This window comes from Dermacentor albipictus, chromosome 2, assembly GCF_038994185.2.
Source record: "Dermacentor albipictus isolate Rhodes 1998 colony chromosome 2, USDA_Dalb.pri_finalv2, whole genome shotgun sequence".
Lineage (NCBI taxonomy): Eukaryota > Metazoa > Arthropoda > Arachnida > Ixodida > Ixodidae > Dermacentor > Dermacentor albipictus.
The window spans coordinates 130918055-130943803 of record NC_091822.1 but is presented as its reverse complement, the minus strand read 5'-3'; the positions used below and the strand labels follow the sequence as shown (position 1 = coordinate 130943803).

Here is a 25749-nt window from a genome sequence, read left to right as displayed (position 1 = left end):
GCCCTACTCATTACATTACGGCCTGAATTATCAGTACCCCACTATGTTTGTTTTTTTACACCAAGAACACCTGCTTCTAACAACTGATGAAACAAAGGCACATTCATATGCATTTATTACACACAACTGCTTTTAACCTGCAGGATACAAAATAAAGACCTGCAGGTAAAAGCTTCCGCCTTGTCGAACGTCACAATGGCACCAAGAAGACGGTGAGCTACAGTGCCGGGTTTTTGTCCAATTCATTGCAACAACAGTGGATCTGTTTCACTCCAGCTGCCCAATCCAAAACACAGATAGAAATACTGCGCAAATCATTTGCAAATGGGCTTGCTTAACACAATGTCACCTTAATGCATGCTGTGTCTCACAGCAGAAGTTTTTATGTAGTAACGTTTATGTTATATGTTGATGCGACATGTGGAGCTGGCAACTTCTTGTCACAAGCTTACTGGTGCTTGCTTAGGCACTGTGAAACAATTATGAAAGGTGTTTTCAGGCTCAGGCCTTTGCCCGTCTTCGGTGACTTCCCAGCAATGCTGCATATGTAAACCTTCAGATTTCAAAATGGATCGAACACTATTTGGTGCTCACACGCACATTTCACTGCCAGCTTCTGAGAGTTGGACGGCCTAGCATTAACTTAGCTTAGTCCTAGCACCCACTGATGTCCTTCTTGGATCTTCTGAGCATCCTAGTGTCGTTGGGGTCGAAGCCACGCTCCCTGGCCCCAAACACTGCCCAATGGGGGAGCGGTGCCACGTAATCGAGCGAGGTGAATGACTCGCCTGTCTGGTAGAATCTCTGCACCAGCTTGTGGAAGCGCTCGTAGTCAATCCACGTGTTCCACTGTCCATTGACACAGAACTGCAACGAAGTAATAATAATAATAATAATAATAATAATAATAATAATAATAATAATAATAATAATAATAAAATTATTTTTAAAAAAAGAAGAGAACAATTTCAACTCTGCCAAAGATAGTTTTCCTCTGCTGCCACTTTTGCTTACTTACTGCATGTGTGTGAATATAAAAATTTTCAATACAATTTGGGTACCTAGATTTGACAAGTGATACTCCATAGACCCATCTTTTTACCCAATTGTAAAGCGAGCTTTCCTACAAGGCAGTTTGCCGAACTAATTTTGCAATTGGACGCCTCTGTACACACTTTGTGCTTTAGAAGGAGAATGCAGACATGGTTCTTGCAACAAAACCATGTGCAACAAAGAGCATCGCCATGCCTGGTTTGCACTTTGTCTTCATTTGAACAATGACTGGTTCCAGCGATAATAATTAGGGCAAATCTTCAATACAGAGAAGTGCACTAGTCAGGAAAAGGGTCTATTATTATCTTGTATACAGAGTTGCTACAATTGCTGGATCCTACCTACCGTGGGGGGAAACGAGAGAGAGAGAGAGAGAGAGAGAGAACCTGTGAATGTGGACCACAGGTACCTTCGAAGAAATGCTAGAGTGGAATATTAAGCTGAGCTGTAGTAGTAAATTAAGCTCATGCAATAACAAAATGGTTACTCTTACCATGGAGGGAGGCTTGGTAAACCAGAAAGTATGCAAAAAGTGACAGACTGGTGGTGCCATTGTTGTAATGTTACTGCACTGCCTCACCGTAACATCGCAAATTTTGACAGCATCACTCACTCTAGTTAGTCCCTTGCTGCATTAATTCTTATTTTCTTGTTAAAAAATATTAGACAATGCCTTTGTTCAGGCCAGCTATGCCTAAACAAACATCAGTTTTCCAAAGAAACTCATGGTTACAACTTCATGGGCCACAATTGTTGCATGTCACATATGATACAGCCAGAAGTTATAGGTACACATTTTATAAGAACGCAGAAAGACATCTAAATTGCAGAAAACTTCCAAAAGCTAACAGAACCATTGAAAAAAAAAAAAACTTGAAAGACTGCTTTAATATGGAATGCATTTTGAGGGTGCATACTTGAATGCATAATGGAGTAGCTCGAGCTAGTACAAGTTTCTTTAAAATTTGATGACATCATCTTTGATTGCCTAATTAATAGCCTCAATATCTTGACTAGATCATTTAGACCTTGATTTCATGGCAATTCTCACTCTGCACTCTCTAGGGGCGTATGCAAGCCAAGAGAAAACCTCCTTCATCTTCCTCCGAAAGATACTTGTTGCTGAAGATGTCATTAGGATTTGGAAGAAGACAGGCCCCATGCTATCTTTATCATAAACACAGGAGACATTTTGTTTTTTTTCTCACATATTTAACATCAGTAATGGCGACAAGAAACACTACAGCCCGTAGAAACATTATACTTTGCCACCAAACTTGTTCTTTCGCGAGGAAACAAATTTCTCTTCTCCTTCATAAAAACAACCATTAAATGCATGCTGCATCATATATGACACAGCAACTAATGCTTGCCTAACAGAACCATCTCAATGTTTTTCTTGACAAAAAATAAAGCAGGCTAATTAAAAGTAAACAAGCACCCTGGCAATTCTTGTGCACTGAAACAAATTGAATAAGTTGTGAAAGCAACCTCTTTAATTATGAACTTTCCATACCATGTGCAACGAGCTGCCACCATACAATCTTTCAAGAAAAATTAACCAAGAAAATCTTGCCAGCACTACAGTCGCTATGTGTTTAATTGCTAAGGAGGACATAGATTCCACGTAATGTATAAGGTGTTCTTTCTTTTAGATTATATATTATGCCAGAAGTTGTTTTACCTGTATCGCATATGATACACCATACGGTAAGAGCTTAACTGTTTGTTAGTAAAAAAAACTAAATTACATTCCATAACAACTAAAGACTCAACCTAGCAAAGTTAAAAAACTATTCCTTGTACCAAGAATAGCCCTACAAGAAAACGCTTTGGAAACTGTGGCATCATGCTAATGTACTGGCATAGAGGTTTCGGTGCAAAAATCAAGAAAGGGAAGTCGGCCTTCATTTTCTAAATTACTACAAATTAACCTTTCTCCATAATATTAATAATAATAATTTTTAATTATACTTAATTAGTCTAAATTGATTCAGCACACACTTCCTGCATCCCTTTAAGAGACACGTGCCGCAACAAAACTTTTTGCTTAATATTTGTGTCAGGTGATGGAAAATTCACAGTTGACATATTTTTATCACTTCTTTTCAAATGTTTTGTCGGTTTTGCCTTACCCGCTTGGTTCAGTTTTCATGAGTCATGCATTTCAAACAGAAGGGTGGAACTGTGCAGTTATTTGTTGTCAGTATACACATGAGAAAACACAAAAAAATATCTCATTTTGCTCACTATGATGTGCTTAATAGAATGAGAACAATACACTCTGTGTATAAAATCTAAAAAACAAAACAAAACAAAACAAAAAAAGTTTCAAATGTTTTTTTTTCATGGAACTAGCCCAGCTGTCACAAATTAAAATACCCCTAGCCATGATAAACTGCAATTAAAATGGCGCGGGTGCACTTGTCACGTAATCAAGCATACAGCTGCCAAATTTCTTTATAATGATACGAAGAAATGTACAAAAGGTACAAAACTACCGAAAGACATGTCAGAAACAAGAAGGCCTATGTTACTAGCAAGCAGAGGCACAGTGGTGAGAAACGCTGCTATTCAAATTTGTTGCCATTGCAAAAGCAGCTCAATTCTGCAAACTACCCGGGTCACCTGTCTTGTTTAAATTGTGGTTTTTACTAATTTCTACATCTATATGCTATGGCAACATTGATGGGCAATTAAGAGGAAGTCATATATATAACAAATCAAGCCAAAAACAAAAATACTATTTTTTGGTTAAAATTGTTGAATTTTTCACCCAGGTGTCCCCAGCATATGTTGCGAGCCGACCGTAAGCACCAATGGCCATTTTTTTCCCCGCTCATTGGCAAAAAGTCCAGTAGAACCGAAGTATATATTGCATGTGTTAAAGAAAATAAACTGGACTTCTCTGCCACACCTCTTACGTACATTCCTTTTTAATATTGAAAGGATAATTTTTTTATTTCAACGATATTTGAAGCCAGTACGTCTCAAATGCAGGTAAACCTCGATATAACAAACCTCAATATTACGAAATTTTCAATATAACGAAGTGTTTAACTGTTTATAAGCTCTAGTTCATAGAACACCATGTAATTAGAACCTCAGTACAACGAAGTGTGTTTGTATGCAATTTAAAAACAACGTAATTTAGCTTCTGCAGCAAGGGAATGCAGAGACAATACATGGAAACTTTCGCGGACACAGATGCTCAAATGATTGAATTAAAAGCGGCTGCTTGCAAACGCACCTCTAAGACAAGAGCGACCCGCGAATGAAGCCGCATCATGTTCCGTATAAATTCCAGGTGCTATAAGATCCTATCGTGCCCCGCGCACTTTGTGCTTTAGGTGCGAGTGAAAGTGTGCAAAGTTGACAAAGAAAGATGGTGGCTTCACCCATAAGTGCCGTGCGAGCAGAGGGAAAGAGGGGGAGGGGAGCGAGCTTGCGGTAATGCGATAAGCGTGCACGAGAGACGGGGAGGTGGGGAGGGTAAGTTGGCGCGCATGCATCGTGATTTCTGGCACGCATCGTGGCCGTGGCTGTGCGTGGCTGTAAGCGCGGCTGATCGCATGCGCAGCCTGGTTTAGAGGCAATCTGCCGTGTGTGCAAAGAGTGGGCATGCCAAGATGGCGTGGCACCACGTAAGCTGTCTTCCCACGCGTTTATTATAGGATGTTGCGTAATCTCAAGTTTCGGTAACCTGTTGGAGTGAGAGGCAGAGGAAGCAGTAGCTCCCCGTTGCCGGTGCTCTTCATGATAGCGTTGTCCTAGTGCGAGCGACGCTATCAGCCGCGGAGGCGGAGTGCACGTGAAAGCATGGCTGGCTTCGCTTAATTCGTACCGCCGATGTGAAGATATCATTGATGTGGCATGAAAAGGTATCATTCCTCGTTGACTCTCAAATTCATCAAAATAATTTTTTTCTCATTCAAACTAGCTTTTTCGGTTGCCCGATAATTCGAAAAATTCTGCAGCCCCTTTGCATCTAAGAAAAATCGATCAGTTACTGTACTTATTTACATAAAAGGTTGATTTCCATACACCGAAATTTCAATATAACGAAGCAAATTGTCGATTTTACCTACTTCGTTATATCAAGGTTTAGCTCTATTTGTATCCAATTCTATTAGGAGATTAGAACACTCCTGCAATTCATTTAAATCTGCTAGTTTATGGCTTTATGACCTTAATTTCCAGTTTCACAGAAGTTTGAAGTCACTCCCACGTGCCAGAAGCTTTTGTCATGTAGTTTCACTTCTCCAGATTGTGAGAGAAGAAAGCAACAAGCCAAGCAAATCTATTTCTTTCTTGCACAGACAATACGACACATTAAAACAGAAAGCGATGTTAAGGATTGTGCTTCCCAATGTAATGTTACAAATGTCTCAAAGTTAATCCACAGTGTGCAATAAGTTGGGTACTGTGTGTCAACTAAATAATCGCTGCATGAGCTCTTGAAGAACGGTTAGTCATATCATAAATTCCAGTAACAAGTCCATGAGAAGCCAACAAACAAAGACACCAAGGATAACATAGGGGAAATTACTTGCACTTACTAATTGAACTAAAGAAATTATAAATGGCAATGTAAGTGGATGAAGAAACAACTTGCCGCATTTCATCCCCAGGCAGATAGCCTTACTCAGCGAACAAACTAGAGCCTTCAGGCAAGACTTGCTCCATGTGCAAAAGTACATCAGAAAGGAGAGGCCAATTGGGACGTCCACTTTCCGGCAGCTGGCTATGCGGCTAACACAGTGCTGCAGACGTCTAGTGGTATGATGCCATATGAAATTGTATATGGGAAGCTGCCCCAGCTGAAGGCGGTCCTCAGGCTAGATGCTCCCGTTAGCGTCACACACTCTGACAGTCGCATAGTTGCCTTCCAGAAGATCAGAGCTGCAGCGAAAGAAAAAGCCACGCAAGTGCAAGAAAAACAGAAGCACTATTATGACTGTCGCCGTCGACCTGCCCCTGCGTACACGATCGGCGACAAGGTATGGGTGCGAAGAGGCGGCAACTGTCTGGGCAAAAGCTACTCAAAAAGTTCCAAGGGGCCCTTCGCCATTACCAAGTGCAGAGGAGATAATACATGGAATGTTAGCAACTAGGATCCAAGCATTGTACTTGACCGGCGGAAAACAAATAACTTCGCAGTGCAGGTGTTGTGCCTCAAGAAAAGATTACATCGACTGGACTGAACTGTCATTCCTTTTTAGTTTGCCAGGTCTGCAGCGTAGCCAAGTGTGAGGTGGAAGAACGGCACCGGGGCTCAGCGGCTTTTCGGGAAGAGCGACGAGGAGGAAGAGGAGATGGAATTGAATAGAACAGCTGGCCCAATGGGTGCTGTCTCTGTGTGACTTCTTGATCACGTTACTGTCACATTTAAGAAGATGTTTAATAACATAACTCAAGGGACATCTGCAGGTCCAGCCAGATGGAATTCCAAGAAATTCAGATATCCTCATTGCCAGAACAACACACATGCACACCCACCTTATTGTGTGCAACGAGCACGCAGTTGGAGTGCTCATGCTCCGAGGCGATGCTGTAGTCGGGAAGTAAGGCCACCAGCTGCTTCACAAAGCATAGCACCTCTTCGTGCCAGGGTACATTGGTCATGGTCAGGTGGGCACCCTTGGACTCGCCACAGTATGTCACACCCTGTGCGCATCAACAACACAGTCCTGTAAGCACAGCTCAGGCAAAACTCAAGCCATGCATTGACGGCACACCGGCAGGAAATTGAAAGATGCGAGCCACTCATTGGCCGGACCTGTGCCCACTAAAGGAACAACTCTGCGGCTGTGAAGGTCACATCACGGTTGACAACAATTCTTTCTTACTCTCTATTCCTATTGCCTTCATCACTGGCTCAGACTGCCACGTCCCCGCAGCCGCTGAGATTGGCCGCTCCATGCAATGGGTGATGAAACATAAATAGGACAGGAGGAAAAGAGTCCTTGCAAGTAAAGCCCCTAGCTTACCTCCAGCTGCTATTTATAAAATGCCATCAGCAAAGAGGGTTAGGACCATGTCAATGTTAAATTAATGTGAAAGCTTCCTTTCTAAACACTCAAAGATTAGACTTAGAATTTGAAAGAGAATGGACAAGAAAGTAAATTAATGAAGCAACACTCCAAGAGGAACTAATATGAATGCACAATACCTTGATTTCAATGAAATCCGGTTTTCCAAGTCCCACAAGGTTGGCATAACCTTGCATTTCATCCATGTTCCATTCTTTGACCAAGGTCAGCCTATAGACTGTCCTCTGACCCTAAAATGAAGAGATAAAAACATGGCATGTTACTACTTAAGGAAGAAGCAAATTGTATGGCTAAAGAATTACACAGCAACTTGGTCTTACTTGGTAATTACTTAGAGAGAAACAAGTGCTACGAAGAAACAAAATAATAAAAATGAATACCAGGAAAGCAACTTATGCAAGAGTTTTTATAGACACTGTTTTCTATAGCTACTGTTCGGTGGAGCTACAATGTTGACAGGAGGCACCTCCATTTTATCCATCTGAGAAACCTCACTCCTGTTATGATAAGGTGCACATAGAAGCGATGATTTTTCATTTTTTTTCTATGATGCAAACTAAAGATGATCATCTTTCGAAATTTGATCAAAAGTAAAGCAGCGGTAAATGCAAAATTTTCTTCTGCATTTGTTAGAATAAAATGCAAGCCACTGAACTCCGCTTCACTGGCTGTGACACTATATGCGGTGACAAAGAATTTAGCATAAGCTCCGCCCATAAATTTGCACTGCACCTAGCCTCTGCATCAGTGCTCCAAAATGTTGTTCAAGAAATGCCAGTACACTTGAACAACCTGGTTATTGTTTCATTAGGCCAAATCTCGCCTATAATGAACCTAAGCAGACTGTTGTGATGCATTTGTTTATCACCAGTGGAGAAAAGAAGCAAGGAAGGCATAAAATTTTTCAAAATAAAACTATGTGCAGAAGGCAATAATTTTTTGCATGTGCCTTGAGCTGTTTCTCTGTGTTTCTAAGAATGGAGACATCAATGTGCGAGGTTGTGTATGTAGACTTGTTCCAGTCCACTTCGCTTTATGCTTTATTGTGCTGGCAGCAGAGGCTTCGAATTCAAAATAACCGATGTACAGTTGGTTATGAGGGAGTTATTTACATGAGTATCAGTCAGTAAGTTTCACATGTTCGATATAGACATTAATTTGCTTTATCTGGGTTCATTATATTCAGGTTCGACTCTATTCAAAGGGGTTTGCCTCTGCCATGAAATTATGGAAATTATCAAACATAAATGGCTGCCACATCTATGCAAATTATGTTCCAAGTTGCAGCACACTAGTGCACTTGCCGCTACATCCTTCGGTTGTGACCGATTATAGTGTTTCTAAGGTTCAAACGTTGGCACGCTGAAAGCCCGGGTAAATCTGAGTCATCTCTCCCAGCGTGCCTGACCTTATCTGCCAAGGTGGCGAGGCTGTCCTGGAAGCGTTGCCAGAAGTCCGGAAAGAGAGGCCGGTCTATGCGTTTGAGTGCCTCGCGACTGCTGGCATCCACCGACACGTAGAGCTGCGTGACGGGCCCAAGTTCCCGCAGGGCGTCGGGGAACTGCGCGTTGGTCACCAGGAACGTGGAGATGCCCCGGTCGTGCAGAAGGCGCACCAATTGCCCGATCTTTGGATACATGATGGGCTCTCCAACCAGAGAGAGGGCGCAGTGACGTGCCTGCAAGCCTTCGTTCAGACGCTCGCGCAGTACACCTGGAACCCCTGAAATGAGATGTCGGTGCCGCACAGGCATTTCGAAGGCCTTTGAATCTATGTTCTATCAAGTCAACAGCAAAGTAGGCATTACTACACAAATAAATTTAACAGATGCCGACTCAATAGTCTATCGAGTCAATGGAGTTGTGCACCCCCGCCAACAGCGCATTCACTATAGCTTGCCGTAAGCAAGGCATTCTAAGAAAAAGAACAGAAAAGAGACATTTACATTGTAAAAATAACTTCACAGTCGTACCAAAGAATGCCAGATACCAGGAAAAAAAAAAAGAATAACTATACAGTAAACCCTCGTTAACACGAACTCGCTTATCTCGAAATATCGGTCAAGTCGGAAGTTTTCCACGCCGTGCCTTCCCCACCCATAGGTGTTATGTATTCGCACCCGTTTATCTCGAAGCATTTTTCGGGCGTAATACGGATATCTCGAAATTTTGACCGGGACGGCTGAAGGCAAAGGCCGTAACCTAAAGGTGATACAGGGTCCGAGCGAGCGCTTGGTTCCTACTAAAGTGCCGAACGCGGTCACGATCTAAGGGCGAATACAAAATTCCCGCGGATGCAGCCGTTTTCGGTCAACCACGTCAAGTAACCTTGGAAGCAGTCACGTGGTGTGCGCCGCTTGCGCGCGGGGGCTCATGGGTTTTATCGGGTAGTCGTGCCACCGCATTTCGCACGTGCGAATGTTATTGTGCGTGTGCGATTCTGCTGTTAGTTCTTTGTTTCGTCGCGCTGTGCGCACGACGCGTTGACTGCGATTTTTTTTGTTGTGTGCGTGGTGTGTGGTCAACGGACGACGACGATGTCCCGCCCCAAGCAGTGCAAGTCTCTGACGCTGGAGAAAAAAGTCGCGTTGATCAAGGAAGTGGAGAAAGGGGGAAGATCCAAAACAAGCATCGCCAAAGAATTCGGCATCCCCTTGTCGACGCTTTCGACAGTTGTAAAAAATCGACAGAAGGTCTTCGATGGCTTCGAGCAAAGTTTTTCCAGTGAGCGGAAGCGGATTCGGGCCTCGAAATTCCCGGACGTCGAAGCAGCACTCATGCTGTGGCTCCGGAATGTCAGGGCAGCCAACCTTCCCGTGACAACCCAAATGATGATGGAGAAGGCAGACGCGCTGGCGTTGCAGATGGGCCACACAGACTTCAATTGCAGCAATGGCTGGTTTGAACGATTTAAAAAAAGAAATAACGTGGCCTTGAAGCCTATCCACGGCGAAAGCGGCACTGTTGATGAAGGGGCTGCAGACACCTGGCGCAACCACCGCCTCGCTGAGCTGCAAAAGGCTTATGCGGACAAGGACATTTTCAACCTCGACGAAGCAGCACTGTTCTATAAGATGCTGCCCAGCCGCACATACACGCCGAAGGGAGAAGCGTGCTCAGGCGCTAAGCAGCGCAAAGACCGAGTGACGATACTTTTCGGAGCCAACTCCACCGGCGATGAAAAACTGCCGCTGCTTGTTATCGGTAAGTCGCTCAATCCAAGGTGCTTCCGAAATGCACGGCTCCCGAGAGATGCGACTTACCGCGCCAATAAAACGGCCTGGATGACTGCAGCGCTCTTTGAAGAGTACGTACGTGCTCTTGACCGCGAAATGGCAAGGGACGGCCGGAAAGTGTTGTTCGTCGTGGACAACTGCCCCGGCCACGGAAAAATCAACAACTTGGAGGCTGTCACGCTGGAGTTCCTGCCTGCTAATATGACGTCCGTGCTCCAGCCGATGGACCAAGGAGTCATTGAGGTTGCTCGCAAGTACTACAGGAAGAGTCTGCTGCGCCGCATTTTGTGTTCTTACGACAGTGGTAAGAAGTACGAAATAGATTTGCTGGGTGCAGTCCACCTGATCGCCGAAGCCTGGCGACAAGTGCGTCCATTGACGATTGCCAATTGTTTCGCGCACGCAGGATTTTCGCGCGCCGAGAAATCGCTCGAGCCAGACACTGACGAGTTTAGTGATTGCGATGAACTTTGCGACGAAGTCCGCAAAGCTGCTGGCTGCGCCAGCGATGCCGAAGACGGCGAACTCACTTTTGAAGAGTACGCGCTCTACGAGTCGGACGTGCCCGTTACCGGAATGTTGTCTGACGCCGACATTGTTGAAATGGCAGTGAACGACGACGGTGATCACGCTGACCAAGAACCACCTCGAGAAGTGCCGACAACTGCAGAAACAAGAAACCTGCTACGTTTGCTCCGCAACAAAGTTGAATGCAGCGGCGGCGAACAACGGCTCATGCGGTGCGTTCAGCAGCTCGAGGACGCTTTTCTCGCGCCGAATGCCAACGCCAAGCAGGCAAGCATCACCCAGTTCTTTTCAAAACAATAAAATTCAGTTTTTTCCTGGGAATTCTGCGTTTTTTGCAAAAGCTCCCCTCGTGCTGTGGGGCGTTTGTTAGCAGTGCTGGTTGTTACTGGCCCTTTCAGTGACCCGGTCACTGAAATTTTCGGCATTTTGCTTAACTCGAAACTCTGCTTATCTCGAAATTTTTCCCGGATTTTACAACTTCGAGTTAACGAGGGTTTACTGTACATATATAAAAGAGAAAACATTGGGCCTCTTGGATTATCCATTCCTGACAGTCCAGGAGTGCCCGAAACTGCTTTCAGCCAATGAGCATTGCGTATGCAGCATCTCAGGCAGTCCAGGACTGTCAGAGACTGATAATCGAAGAGGCCCACTGCAGCCAGCTGCCTCAACATTGCCAGATTTGCTCCTAGAAATCTGTCAACAATTCGCACAAAATGTGGACTGCTATAAAAATTTAGCCGTTTGTTCTGAAATTCTTTGTCTAATTTAATTTGGCTTTTCCCACCTTTGCAAAAGTTCTTGCCTTCATTTTGCTTTCATATGGACTCCATTTCAATTGATTCACTCTTGCTGCCACCATCAGAGAGTTCTCAAAACATTCAATGTTATGTCAGAGAAGCCCAGTCGCTGTGCTAATTTGTATTCCTCTTTCATTTGCATTACAAGCACAGACTGGAACTATACCTCGGTTTTCATTGTCGATATTAGTATATACATTAAAGGTTTCTAAAGCAGCAGTATATAATCCTATGGGTTTGTTTTACAGCAATATAGCAGTCACACAAGAAGTGGTAGTCCTTGTTTATTACCTTTGAACTCATTTATCATCTTGTAGTGGTTCTTCAGTGCATTCTCCACAATCATCTCGGGTGTGTCCATGTTCCACTTCCACTCAGTCCCCACAGGATTCGTGTGGTGTCTGCAATGCATTGTATAGCCCAACTTAGATCTGCAGAATATACAGACCGAGACTATCTTTCCAACCACAAGGGGTAAGTTTGTGAGCATTACTCAGTATAGCGGCTCAGTGGCTATGGTGGTCTATCGCTGAGAACAACATTACAGGTTTAATTGCCAGCTGTGGTGGGGGGGAAAAAAAACAGCACCAGAGTACCAGGTTGTTGAAGTTAGTTTGGAGCTCTCCATGTGAAATTCCATCAGTTCCACTAAATTTTATGGAGTTCTAACACGACAGCATTAAGGAGCCCGTGTCGCAGAAAATCTGACATCGGCATCGGATGTCACCAAGCACTGGCCGCGAGCAGCTTACCTCCAGCAGAAGACACACTTGTTGGCACAGGCGAGGCTTGGGGTGGCCTCCATGCAGCGATGTGAGTCGATGCCGTAGAAGCTGTGCTTGTAGCAGCCACCACGGCCGCGCAGCATGGCCTTGGTCCAGCGACACAGCTTCACCCCAGAGTGGGAGCCAATGAGGCGATAGCCCTGCTTTCCCAGCGACTGGCGCAGCAGCGGGGTCAGCATGTCTCGTCGAGCCTCTCCACCCTTGGCTGTTTTGGACTCCTGCTCCTGCAAACCATAGGGGACTCAGTGGTTATATATGCCTTGCTCCATGGGCTTGCACCTGCAGGCTGATCATCAGACTCATCTGATGTACTGTCAAAGCTGCAGTATATGTATTTGAATTACTTCAAAAGAAAATGGGAAAAGCCACGAGTGTCACCATGTGAACCAAGAGAAAAGTGCGGCATCATTCCACTGGCCTTGTTATGACAGCCTCAGTATGCTGAGCAAGTTTTACATGCTTAAGTAGAGAAGCGCGCCCTAAAGCTGTTTCAATAAGGTCTTTGGGTCCAACATGTCACATCACTGCCTTCAATAGAGCAAGAATAAGTCCACATTTGCATGTCTTTCTTTGTTCAAGTAGACTTCAAGGAGTTCGGTTTTTGCACTAATGCATAGAACATGACAGTTGATGCACAAGACCACATAGTTTAAAAGCCTACTCCCTCAACACTAGTAGAAAAACGGGAGCAGAAAAACAGGCTTAGACACAGATGCATGCCTTCCCCACACTGAACCTGTGTGAACTGGAAACGAGTACAGTCGAACTTCGATGCAGTGAACAGAGACATATAGTGAATTACCAAATATTACGACGGAAATCTAAAATGATTCTCCCCGACACTGGCATGCAACAAATGTATGTTTACAATGAATTTTGGATGTAACAAAGGTATTTTCATGTCAGATGTGACATCACTATAACAAGGTTAGACTGTACAAACCGAGAAAGGGCAATGACAAAGAGCAGAGAGTGAGCCAAGTGCAAGCAGAAGCCCACAAGCAAAGCGCTTGACTCGCCCACCCCAATTAGCCATTCTGAAATGTGAATGAGAAGGAACAAAGGAGAACACGCATTTCTCTTTACTCATTCGCAATTGTGTGCAACATCAGGGCGAGTACCTTTTGGGCACCGAGTATAGGGCATCCATGGAATGCTAAGCAGCCAGACATGGAGCGAAGCCACATTACCTATTTATACCAGTTTACAGCAATAGCTCTTCCAATTGGCTTCTTTCTTTCCAGGCTTCTTTCTTTCAGCCTGAAAGTATTACTGGTGGCAAATGTTTACAGGGTGTGGTTTCTACGAAAGAGTAGAAAGAGGATGGCTTCCCATGCAGTTTGCCCATAACAGCTTGCATGTAGACACAGCTGGTTAAGGATCTGGGCTTAAGCTCAGGCCACGTGTGAGTAGGACTGCATTTATATTGTAAAGCAGCTAACATTACCATGTTCACTTAATTCCAACGTGCACTTTATTTTTCTGGAAAAGTTAACTAAAAATGACATGTGCATTAGAATAGTGCACAAATTATAAAACTGCTATAGGTGATACTCAAATTGCACTTCCAGTAGCCTTAGAGCTTAAAATGTCTTTCTTTCTTTTTTTTTTTCGAGAGAGAACAAATCACTACTATTTCTCCATAAAAATGCTGTGAGAAAGCAATTAATTAAGGTACTGCACTTTTCATTTCAAAGCGAATAGCTTTTGTTGACTCTTTCGCCCGCTTTTTTTTTAAATGGTCGGTGGTCGGTCTTTCACTGCCAATGCAAAGATACTGATGCACAGGAAGCGCGTGCTCAAGCTACTGAGTTGCAGGGCGAGTTCGCTGCTGAACAGCAAACATTACAACTTTTTCAGATGCCCACATGCTGTCTACATACACTACAACTGCAAATACGCTGGTTAATGGCTCTGTTCTCTACGAAATTATGCAGTGAAACAATAAACCCTATCGAAATATCCTCACTGCAACAAACATACGCTACCAAGCACACCATTCATTTAATAAAGAGAATAGCTTTCTTGAAATGTTCGGCTATTTGCTTATGCTGAAAATCACTGTCGATGCTTTCTGCACAATTTTATTCAAGCATAAAAACTTAGGTGCGCATTACAATTGAGAAAATGACATTTTTCATATCTGGCTGTGCAAAATTGGGTGCCCATTACAATTAAGAGCGTGCGAGAAACTAGTGAATATGGTATTTGAGGGCTCTCAAAATGTGTGCAGTGTTATTTATTTTGCAGTGCTCCTCAGTATAATAGATTTGGTTATATTGAATTACTATAAATGTGTGTTTGGCAGACAATGTGCCCCTACCTCTACACTTTTAAACAAAATTACACCCTTTGGGTCGTATTTTGACACACAACAATAATCGTCATCGGTCTTGTCCGCATTTCCTTTCTATAAAGCTGCGAGCCCAGTACTTCCAAGTCACAAACGGCATGTGCGTTATCAGCACGACAGAGCATTCTTGACAGGAAAGCAGCGAGCAAAGCATTCTCAAGAATGGAAACGCAAGCAAGACAGATGACGATTATTGTTGTGTGGCAAGATACGACCCTAAAGGTGTAATTTTGTTCAAGAGTGTATGTCCTGGCTGCCAGAATCTGGCAGTGTTTTTGCTGGACATTCCACTGCAGGCTGCAACTCCATGAACTCCAGGCTGAATTAGTGTGAAGCCTAGGCTTCACAGCAATCAAGCAATTTTCTGCACATGCCTTGCTTCATAAAGCATTTGACATCGTTTGTACCTGTCCCATTAATTGCCATCAATTAAAATCCCGAGAGATAGATCCCGACTACGCTCCTGGCTTAAAAAAACTGAGTGATACCCTCCTGAAAGATATTCACCACACTGAAAGTTAGTCCACTTCATATTTTCACTGAATTTTCTCTTGACTTTAGGTGGGCTATCTCTCAGGATTTTATGGTAAAAATATGTAAGACCCTTAGCTTTAACCAGCTACTTTTATTTGGCAGTGCCATGCATGAAAATGAATAAATGCTGCCAGCAAGAGACCAGCTTTAAGACAGTGGGACCTGTTGGGCAAAACTAGAATGCACCACGGGCTACACCTTATGGTCAGCTGCGTACAATGCACTGCACACAGTCCAGTGTCTCCAAGGCAGCACTGTCCACTGACGAAAGCTTTGAATCAGCCGTATCTGAATATGTCGGTAGTCACACAACATATGTCGGTAGTCACACAGAACACACTGCAAAACTCACCACATAGTAAGAAAAGACAAAAGGGAGAGAGAGTATGTGAACTGTCCTGCCCATCTATGCGAAGTTTAAAGGTCCTGCTGCAGCCAACACTGTGCCAGATGGCAAGCTACAATACAATGTGCGACCAACTGCACTCACCTTCAGCTTGGCAGTGCCCCGTACATTGCCAAGGTCTTCCAAGTCAATCAGTTCAGGTTCACCTTCATCACTCGAGCTTTCATAAGCCATGCCTTCTGACTGAAAACGCCCAGGAACCAATCAGTCAGTTAATTACCACTTCGCATTGTAACAAATACAGAATAAAGAGTACCATTAGGTCATACACTACTACAAATGCCCCTAAAACTGGGCATTTAAAGTCAATGAATACCATTTTTTTTTGTGGTCACTCATCCCACCTAAAGAAGTGTGCATTTGCTCAGTTTTAGTACAACATTAGGAAGTTGCCATGTGAACCCTGTTTCATAGTCCTTATTTATTGCTTGGGTTACACACTGTCTGCGTGATTACGCATCGTCCCTGTTCAATATAAGCTTGAGGTAGAGTATAACCTAGACACGATCCCCCTTTGCACTGTTTCCTGGCGTCAACATTCGTGATCAAGAACACATAACATGGCACAATACAGTTAAGCGTCTTGTTTACCACTTAATACGCTCCAGGAAAACTATCTTTTGGCATCACTGTTCAGTCCATCGCCAAACCGCAATGGCACGATACGTTTTCTGGCCGCTAGGTCCCATGTGAAAAAAGAGAGAAGAAGAAGAAGAAGAAGAAGAAGAAGAAGAAGAAGAAGAAGAAGAAGAAGAAGAAGAAAGAAAGAAAGAAAGAAAGAAAGAAAGAAAAAAAGAAAGGAAGGCGAGAGGCACGTGCAATCAAGAGAAGTAGGCGCCCTCCATGGCAGCATCCCTGCAGCAATTGCCCACCCATGTCATGTAAAAAATGCTGGTATGCACTCGGCTTCCTCTTCCAGCAAATCTCTTATCACCACCAACCCTTCTGTGATAAGCATCTTCACCTATCTGTTTCGCAGCAAGTGTGGCATACCGCCGTTTGAGGCGTGCTGCACGCTTTGATAGGCGATAACCTAACCGTGCCGCCATTCTCTGCTACCGGCGGAACGAAGTGAATGCCCTGCTTCGCTCTGGTGTAATCGTATTCTGGCGTCACCCACCAGCTCGATCTAGTTTTGGTTTCCCATCGCCACATAAGAACACTTACAATAGGAAAATAGCACTGTGCGTCTCGAGTTGCTCAGGCCTTACCAGCTTGCATTTTTTGCCCCACAAACGTAGGAATGAGAGTCTACTGCATTAGGTATGTTAAAATTGCCGTTATGTTTCAACTGTTGTAGTTCCTGGTGTGACAAGTCTGTCATTTTATATGTAGGCAATGAACCCCTACAATGACTGCCAGCTAGTCCAGAACCCATGACGCCGCTCCATAAGGGGCTAAATGCCAACACTGTCACAGGGTGTCTACCAAGTTGACATTTCCAAATTCCCTGAGTTTTCCAGGTTTTCCCCGAGTGCTTTTGCAAAATTCCCTGAGTGATGCAGAACTATGTTTTATGTCAAGTCGCGCTGAAATCATATCGCCCTATGCTGTCACTCTCTAGTAAGCATATGAAAAAAATTTTAAAGAAAACCGACTTAATCCAATTTGAATACTAAGGAGTAGTGTTTATCTTATTCAAAAAAATAATATAAGGGAGGGGTTATTAAAATGCACAGCAAATAACATGTCTTCGAAAAAATTTCCAAAAAGCGTTGGACATTCTCTAGTACAAATAAAAAGGAGATGCATACAGAAGGAAATATTTTCGAATATGAGCTATTTCTATCAACTGATAGCATGCTCAGTGTCATGCAACTGTGCTGACATACTCTAAGCTCGCGCAAGACGCCTCAGTGCTGTGTTTCACTGCTTTAAAGAGTTTATTTCGGTTTGGATGAGGGACACCTGCATCTCAGCATCAGCCAACAATTTGTTTTTTGAGTGCAGGCTCCTTCAAAGAAGCGGTCGCATACTTAATTCCCCGTTAATTCCTCAGTGCGTCGATCCTTTCTGTTCTCGTCCTCCTTTCGCCGCGCGTTCGCCCCACGGACCATTTGAAGAATACTCTTGGTCAATTTACAGTCAACGTCCAATTTTTCGGACCCCCTAGGGGCCGCGAGAACTTCCGAAAAATCAGGCAGTCCGAAAAAATAAATCCATGTCTTTTACTGCCCTTAAGGGCTAAAATCGACACATGTACGTCTGAATAAGCTCTGAATGCCTGTCAGTGCATTTATTAGGCATATCGGTGCTCCTACTGTGACAGGTGAGGGCGGGTGCACACGTGTAAAATTAAGGAATACATACAGTGTCCCGCGACAATTGCCCCTTCCTACGCTTGTTACGCTTCACTGCGTTACACAACTGTAATGAGGCGAAGCAGTTTCGGGAAAGAGCATTATGCAATGCGCCGTGCTTTCCGAGCTTCGAAGACAAAATTATTGCTGTCAGCGGAGAAATGAAGAAACCCGGCACCGAACGACAAGATGCTTAACAGCGAACGTCGAAGCAGCTAGGCCTAGCGTTGCCGCAGTGGTGGCTACGGCTGCCAGCGGATCTGCGTGCGAGAGCACCGGTTCAAGGCGGCGAGGTAATCAAAATAGCAGCGGTGGTGGTTTTCATTAATGCCGTCTCGGACCTGCGATGACGCAAAACGTTTAAAAAATCGGACGGCGAAGAGTTCTTGCGTCTGAAATTTCAGACGTTGTGATACATTGACTCTTTGGGGTACGTGGTGGTGCCGCGAAGCCGTCCGAGTTATCGGGAATCCGGAAAGTCGGTCGTTGACTGTACACTGGCAACTCCTCCAACCGACGATGATTCGTTATGAGTCCTGTCTGTTTCTCGAGCCAGCATTCCCGCGACTTTTGACCCTCGAAAAAAATTACAGCTAATTTTCCCTGATAGAAGCACAAATTCCCTGAGTTTTCCCGGAGTTTTTCCAGACTACTCAAAATCCCTGAGAATTCCCGGTTTTCCCGGTTTTCCCGGTTGGTAGACACCCTGTGTCACTAAATCTGATGACTGCCAACTGTGCTGTCAGCATCACCACTGCCTCTACCTATCTACGGTTTTCTTTTGCAGCTACAAGTTTATCCAATAAAGAAGTGTATGTTTTCAGAGTTCGTTGTTTCCTGTCTGGCTGTCTGGACACGTCACATTCCCAAGACACAATCATAAGAAACGACAGACAATGAATGACTGCATGACAACTGCACAATCAGAGGCGTATAATTCCCGTTTTTCCTGGGTCATGCGAAGTTTTTAACCGAAAGGTGCAGTTGGTGGTGACTTGGAACAGATAAAGAATGTAAGAACACTCAGAAGTTTTTTAACAGGTTCTTGCAAAGCTCACAAAGACTTGTTGAAGCCAAGACTTGCTGATGGGTTGTATGTAGATTATTTAATAATGACATTCCTGGGAATTGTAGTCAATCTTACTATTACCATTACAGCAGTATATTATAGGACCAGAACAAAATGCAGCAGGTAATTGGGGCTGCCTGAGGTTTTCAGTCAGAAAGGTGGGGGTGAGGGGAACCCCCCTCCCCCATCCCTGTGGTTGACACTTATGGTTAAGGTTTTGACAGAAAAAAGTCAAAACCTTCACCTTATTTTTCTCACTGATTCTCAAGACGATGTTCACTACTGGATGTAACAGCACTCTGAGCATCCCAACCATTTCAAACAATACTGAACGTTACTCACTGCAGGGCGAGGTTCACTAGGCTGCGTGGTGATCAATGGTGTTCCTTTCAGGTATGCTACAATGTCGTCTTTCCAAGCTGGAAACTTGCCTGTCCCTGAGTTGCAAAAAAAAAAAAGTAAGAAAAAGGGGTATAAAAGGAAAGAGTAGGCGATGCTTCAGTGATATCCTACAGCTTTCCATTAGAAAAGCTGGCTGTTTCAAACCCTGTAAGCCACTCGGTTCACACTATTTGCAAGGGCATTGCAAACTATGTGCTGCCCTGTGACTCCCCGCAAACACAAAACATAAGGCCTCTGACTACAGCCATGGCAAAACTGATGGAATATGAGACGTAGGAGATGCGAGTGCTCCACAAATGGTGGGAGGCTTAATTAAATTGAAGAAGACATGTGCCATCGTTCCCTGTAGCTAAGAAGGGGAAAAAAAAAATTGCAAGCGAGTAGCCCACATTCTAGAGAAGTTTAGCTACAAGCGGACTTCAACAGACCATGCGATATGTAAAGTAGATGAATTGCGGCCTCTTAGAGTAACAAAAAGGGTTAAAAAAAAAAAAACCCTAACTGCAGCTGAGAGAGGCATAGGGTGGAGTCTGCTGATGTGTGACACGGATAACTGAAAATTTCTGGGAGTGGATTTAAATATAGACTAATAACGATGATGATGACTGTCACCGTAACTTGATTTATGGTTTAACCTTTGTCTGCCATTAAGCAAAAAGACTGTTGCTTGCAATTTTGTTGCAACAAGTGACAAGTGTGAAAGGAGAGGACTTCTAGAGTGGGTATTCTGTAAGAGTCCACCTAGTGGACTGTCCATTTCGGCCGCTGCTGATTGGATGCAGCTGTACAAGCGAGGAGGATGCGAGCGGCCCCAACCAATCAGCAGCGGCCAAAACGGACACTCCTCTAAGTGGAATCCTACAGAATACCTCCCCTGCTATGGTGGTCCAGTTGAAGAATGTGCGCCGCTGCCAAGCAAGAAGCGGCGGTTAACTTGTTAAAAAAGCACTTTTTGCCAAACTCAGCCTAATTTAAGCTTCCCAGAGCTTACAATTTATACTGCATGTACCACATTTCAGTACACACTGACCCATTAACCTTTGGTTTATTAGTGCAACAGCGCAAGATATAGATGGATAAGACAAGCAGGGACAGTCACTGTTTCCAAGGCGACCGTTAGCCCTTGCTTGTATCCTGACCCCTTTCGTTCTGTTATACTAAACCAATAGACAAGGACCAAATAGCAGTGACTTTACTTATTTCTCCTGCCCCATGTCTTTTGGAACTCTGACAATAAATCAAAGTTTGATTACGCAAATGTCTGTTGAGTTCAGAAGCGTCCTTACCATATTTTCCTTCATCATGACTTTCATCATTGAGACAAAGGGGAACCGCCGGTGTTGCATGCAGTTTTGACAGCCAGAAATCCATGTCCTTGGCAACCTAGGAAAGCACGATTGAGAAAAGAAATTAAATTATGGGGTTTTACGTGCCAAAACCACTTTCTGATTATGAGGCACGCCGTAGTGGAGGACTCCGGAAATTTCGACCACCTGAGGTTCTTTAACGTGCACCTAAATCTAAGTACACGGGTGTTTTCGCATTTCGCCCCCATCGAAATGCGGCCGCCGTGGCCAGGATCACAATGGAGAAAGCTAATACGAACAAGCAAAGCTTCACATAGGACCTCACTTTGCGGGGGGTGGGCTGCAGGGAAACTGGGATGTACTGCTCTAGTACTGCACGGGATGCTCGGCCAAGGCCTGATCAGTGCATTAATATATAGATCTGAAAATTCATTCTATATATTTGCAGATGTCAAATAAATGCTTTTTATAATGTTGGCTTGCACTAACCAGAACACATAACAAGGGGAAAGCAACATAAACTATAAACACAGAGAAAAATCAGGAGCTCTTTCTTGTCATCATCATCATCATCATCATCAACCTGGTTACGCCCACTTCAGGGCAAAGGCCTCTCCCATATTTCTCCAACAACCCCGGTCATGTACTAATTGTGGCCATGCCGTCCCTGCAAACTTCTTAATCTCATCCGCCCACCTAACTTTCTGCCGTCCCCTGCTACGCTTCCCTTCCCTTGGAATCCAGTCCGTAACCCTTAGTGACGATCGGTTATCTTCCCTCCTCATTACATGTCCTGCCCATGCCCATTTCTTTTTCTTGATTTCAACTAAGATGTCATTAACTCGCGTTTGTTCCCTCACCCAATCTGCTCTTTTCTTATCCCTTAACGTTACACCTATTATTCTTCTTTCCATAGCTCGTTGCGTCGTCCTCAGTTTGAGTAGAACCCTTTTCGTAAGCCTCCAGGTTTCTGCCCCGTAGGTGAGTACTGGTAAGACACAGCTATTATACACTTTTCTCTTGAGGGATAATGGGTTCTTGTATACAGTGCCAAAATTGGGTGAAAAGGCGGACACAGCTTAGTTAAACACTATAGTCAGATACACCTTAAGAAGACAGGAGAGGCCCCACCCAGATGACCGAAGTGCGGCAGCCGATTGCCCCAGCCACTAAAGAAATAGCCCCGCTGAAACGACTCGGCCCAGTTCGAAGTGCGGGCTGCCACGTTCTCCGACGATGAGGTCACCGTCTGTCCGGCTCACCACGTCAGTGTACGCCCATTGGTGGAGGCTCATGTGCATCCGTCTTTGAGGGGCAAATGCCGCTGCCTTCTAAAGTTGTACCCGACCATAGAAGATGAAGAAAACAATTGAAAACAACCAATGCTTTAATTTTGATAAATGTACCTTGTTGTAACTGTCACCATAGGCCGAGTCTCCCAGGCCATAGATGGCGTAGTCAAGACCCTGGAGGTAGTATTTGTGCACTCGGAAATCTGCATATGTATCCTTCAACCAATCGTAGAACCATGTGGCTTCATCTGGTGCTGATCCATCCACGTATGTTGACACGATGAAGATACAAAGGCCCTTTGCTTTCACCTGTAATTCCCAACATAAAAGGCAATAACAGCATGTCAGTGAAGAAACACAGCTGATATGGCTGTTGTTATAATAACTCTAGCAGATAGGTTCTAAATTTCAATAGTCTATCCAGTTTCGAAATAGGCTTCCATTCTGTGTGAGTTCAAGACAGGCCACACAAACTGAACCTGCTACTGAAGACAAGTATGTCAAAATCCAATATCCCAGGTTTCTGAAACTTAAATGAGAAAGTTTGGTTGTGGAGAGATGTGCTACGCAAGATTGAAAAGTTCTAGTTCAATGCTGCTGCAAATTATGCAAGGAACTGTGCATGCATGACATAGGCAGTTGCTTGGCACCGCTTATGTTTCAAATACAACTGCAAAGATGTTTATTTTGCAATGAAATCAAAATACAGGAGCTCATAAACATGGCTTCCCATGCTCTGTTCTGGTGGAACATGTCACAGTGCCATGTTCTGATGCTTTCTTTCTTAGTTGAGCACAAAGCTAAAGTATTGGGAGGCCGCAGGCTGTAAAATTACTCAATGTGACAACTATCCAAGCTTGACAACAGCATGTGACACTTGTCGTTGAAGTGAGGCTTGGGAAATTTCAACAAATGCAGTATAGCACTACTATCGCAAGTTGCAATAGTAGCTTGTAGCAAGCTGATCACATGCATCACCTAGTTTTTGTATTTCACAGCAGCCGTTAGCTAATAGTTTTGTATGTTAATATGCTAAACTTACTCAAAGAAAGGGATCTTCTACGGCCAGCGGCAGTGTGCCTATTTTAACAAAGTAAATACAAGTGCAATACGATCACGAAATACACCCAGCAATTAGTCTGCTGCTGTCTCCCAACAGGAGTGAGTTGCTACTGTCAGGCACCTGCCAAGTTGCCAAGTACCCCCTACCTGACCAAGCAGACATTCCTCTGGCTCCACATGCTTCAAGTTGACCATTTCCACATCATAGTCCAGTGCGTCCAGCTCAGCCGCAAGTTTCTCCGACAAAATCTGTGCACAAGAAAGAAAGAAAGAAATTACTGCTAAAATCCATTGTCACAACTAAAAAAGCAACGGCATTCGAAACAAACTGTAAAACTTTGGTCTAAAAGGGATGGGAAATGATTCTGGGCTCTTATTCACAAAAAAGTTCTGATGCCAGAACAGTTTGTAAAAGCAGATGCGAGCCTATCACGACGATGGACGAAGGTGGCTGACCAATGGAAAACAGTGCCTACAAACAAAATGCATTGTCAATTAACGCAATTATTATGAACAATTATACAATGAGAAGTGACTGCCAGCTTGCAAACACAGAGGCTTAAAACCACTACTGAAATGTTAAAGACATAGAAAGAAATGCACAAGCCAAACTGGTGCGTCTAGGTGAAGCAGGCAGTGGGATCATATACTCTCAGTAAATCACATTAGGGAATACTTTCACTTTTGCATGATTCGACATCTGGTGCAATGCCTCAGTAAAGTGACAGGCGTTATGCCTGCTAGCTTAGCCCACTAGCATCCGCTGAAAGTGATACTTTTGAATGTTATCAACCGAGAATATTGCTGTGGGCTTCCTAATTTCTGTCCCTATCTGGTGCACTGGTCATAGTTTACAATGCAAGCAACTAGGCAGCTTTTAACCACCATCAATTTGTAATAAGATACAGCGGACAACAAACCTTTGCATTTCCAGTTTGAGTCCCGTACAGGACTTTCACCGACTTCCCATTACGTTTCCTCTGCCTTTGTTTAAAAGGGTCCTGTGTCTGAAACATACAAGGCGCAAATCAACAATTAGCAATGCTTCCACGATAAGCTGTCAAAGGTGGAAAGCTTAAAATTACAAAGGATATGCTAGAGTCACCTTTATTTTGGAAAGGTTGAGCTTTTCTCGAGCAACAACAAAAAATAGCACTGCTAAGACACCCCCACATAGCGTTGTGGTGTAGCTGCTGGGATACCAGTCACTTGTTTTTTCATTGACACGTCCTGCAAGAAAAGCACCATTTAATTGTCAAGTATAACCGCAAGACGAGTTCTCTTGAACCGCACCGTCGCCCTTTGATTGCTTTAATGCAGAAACGGTTCATGGCATTGTTTAACGAAAACCAATTTTTTATAGTTCTCATCCTATCTCTTCTTTTTTCATTATTTTGCACGAGTTTTACATAGTGCTCGCATCGTTACTAAATTAGATCACGAGAGCTCTGAGCCTCAGGCAGTAAAACAGAATTTACATAAAGATTATCCGCAGATTAACTGTGCCTGGAAGGCCAGCAGCTCATTGTCGTGTTTCGCTTCAAGACAGCGCACGTGACTTTATATTTGAACACATACCGTTTTGCAAACGAACATTTAATACGGGTGCCACACGGCACATTTTTGCTCGCGATCAAGCCCTATCCGGATCGAAATTCTCGGTCGTGATTGGTTCCTTTGCGCAAGTTGGGCGAGGGAGCCAATCGCAGTCGGGAATTTTGATCCGGATCGGGCATGTTCACGATCGAAAGTGGCCGTGTGACACCGGTATAACGCGCATACCGTGCTACGCTCAACTACACTGCAATTCAGTTTATTGTATAATGCCCTTCAAGCGTTAATGCTGACGTAGAAAACAGCAACTACGAGTTGCGGCGATACAAAACAAATCACATCATTACTACAGATATTTTGTTTTTCATTTTGAAGGATGGCAAAGCGATTATGTCGAAGATTGCTCGACAACACAACTGCATGATCGCATCATGCAAACAAATTATGACTGACACAGTTCCCAACAAATGTTTAGAAATGACAACGTTGCTTTCATTCGGACCAAATTGTTTCTCGTGTCTTTCAAGCGCGCTTCATCACAAGCAAAGAGCTGCTAGAAGCAACTGATACGCGTACTTGCCTTTCGCGTGCGCCGTGTGGAAAATCAGCAGCGCACAAATAAGAGATGTCACAGCGCACCGAGTAGTGCTTTTAATCATTACGGCAAATTGCCGTCTACTGACTTTAATTTTCGTAGTCCAGGCAGTGCGATAGCGCCACAGATGATGCGTGCACGCCAGCGACGTCGCATCACTGATAGCAATGACGGTTCGAAAACTGCGCGCTCGGGAGGCGAATAGTTTGACTCATCAAAAAGTGCGGGGCGAAGTAAATGGTTTCTATTCATATATACCTATGCAACAGGCGGGAAACACCGTTATGAGCAGTTTTCTTTTCCTTCCTTTACGATTCAACCTTTGCTTTTCAACTCCAATCAGCCATATTAGTGCTCGAAAAGAAGCTACTTTCGGTTTCGGTATCTAGGTGCCATTTATCAAGTCGTTTCGTTCCAGCTG

At 44.0% G+C, this 25749-nt stretch overlaps 1 protein-coding gene across 2 annotated transcripts; it reads right to left on the bottom strand.

Moving 5' to 3' along the window:
- Positions 1 to 98: 98 nt before the first annotated feature.
- LOC135912544 (S-adenosyl-L-methionine-dependent tRNA 4-demethylwyosine synthase TYW1-like) lies at positions 99 to 25557 on the bottom strand. Of its 2 annotated transcripts, none has more exons than XM_065445001.1 (14): positions 25314 to 25557; positions 24285 to 24409; positions 24100 to 24186; positions 23327 to 23428; positions 22232 to 22426; positions 20805 to 20901; positions 19459 to 19553; positions 15832 to 15930; positions 12422 to 12678; positions 11961 to 12070; positions 8515 to 8828; positions 7226 to 7336; positions 6553 to 6720; positions 99 to 867 (listed from the first exon to the last, which is right to left on the bottom strand). In XM_065445001.1, the coding sequence occupies exons 1-14, from the start codon at positions 25390 to 25392 to the stop codon at positions 655 to 657; spliced, it is 2052 nt and encodes a 683-aa protein (XP_065301073.1). In that variant the 5' UTR covers positions 25393 to 25557; the 3' UTR covers positions 99 to 654. The 2 variants fall into 2 exon arrangements, with proteins under 2 accessions (XP_065301073.1, XP_065301075.1); XM_065445003.1 differs by lacking the exon at positions 25314 to 25557 and adding an exon at positions 24758 to 24815.
- Between the last annotated feature and the right edge of the window lie 192 nt (positions 25558 to 25749).

Bases quoted from the DNA above. Each gene is read 5' to 3' on its own strand.
- LOC135912544 (XM_065445001.1), bottom strand. From the start codon at position 25,392: ATGATTAAAAGCACTACTCGGTGCGCTGTGACATCTCTTATTTGTGCG. The intron at 22,427-23,326 runs GTAGGGGGTACT...TGGGAATTACAG, and splicing joins AGGAATGTCTGCTTGGTCAG to GTGAAAGCAAAGGGCCTTTG. The intron at 19,554-20,804 runs GTAAGGACGCTT...TTTGCAACTCAG, and splicing joins TCATGATGAAGGAAAATATG to GGACAGGCAAGTTTCCAGCT.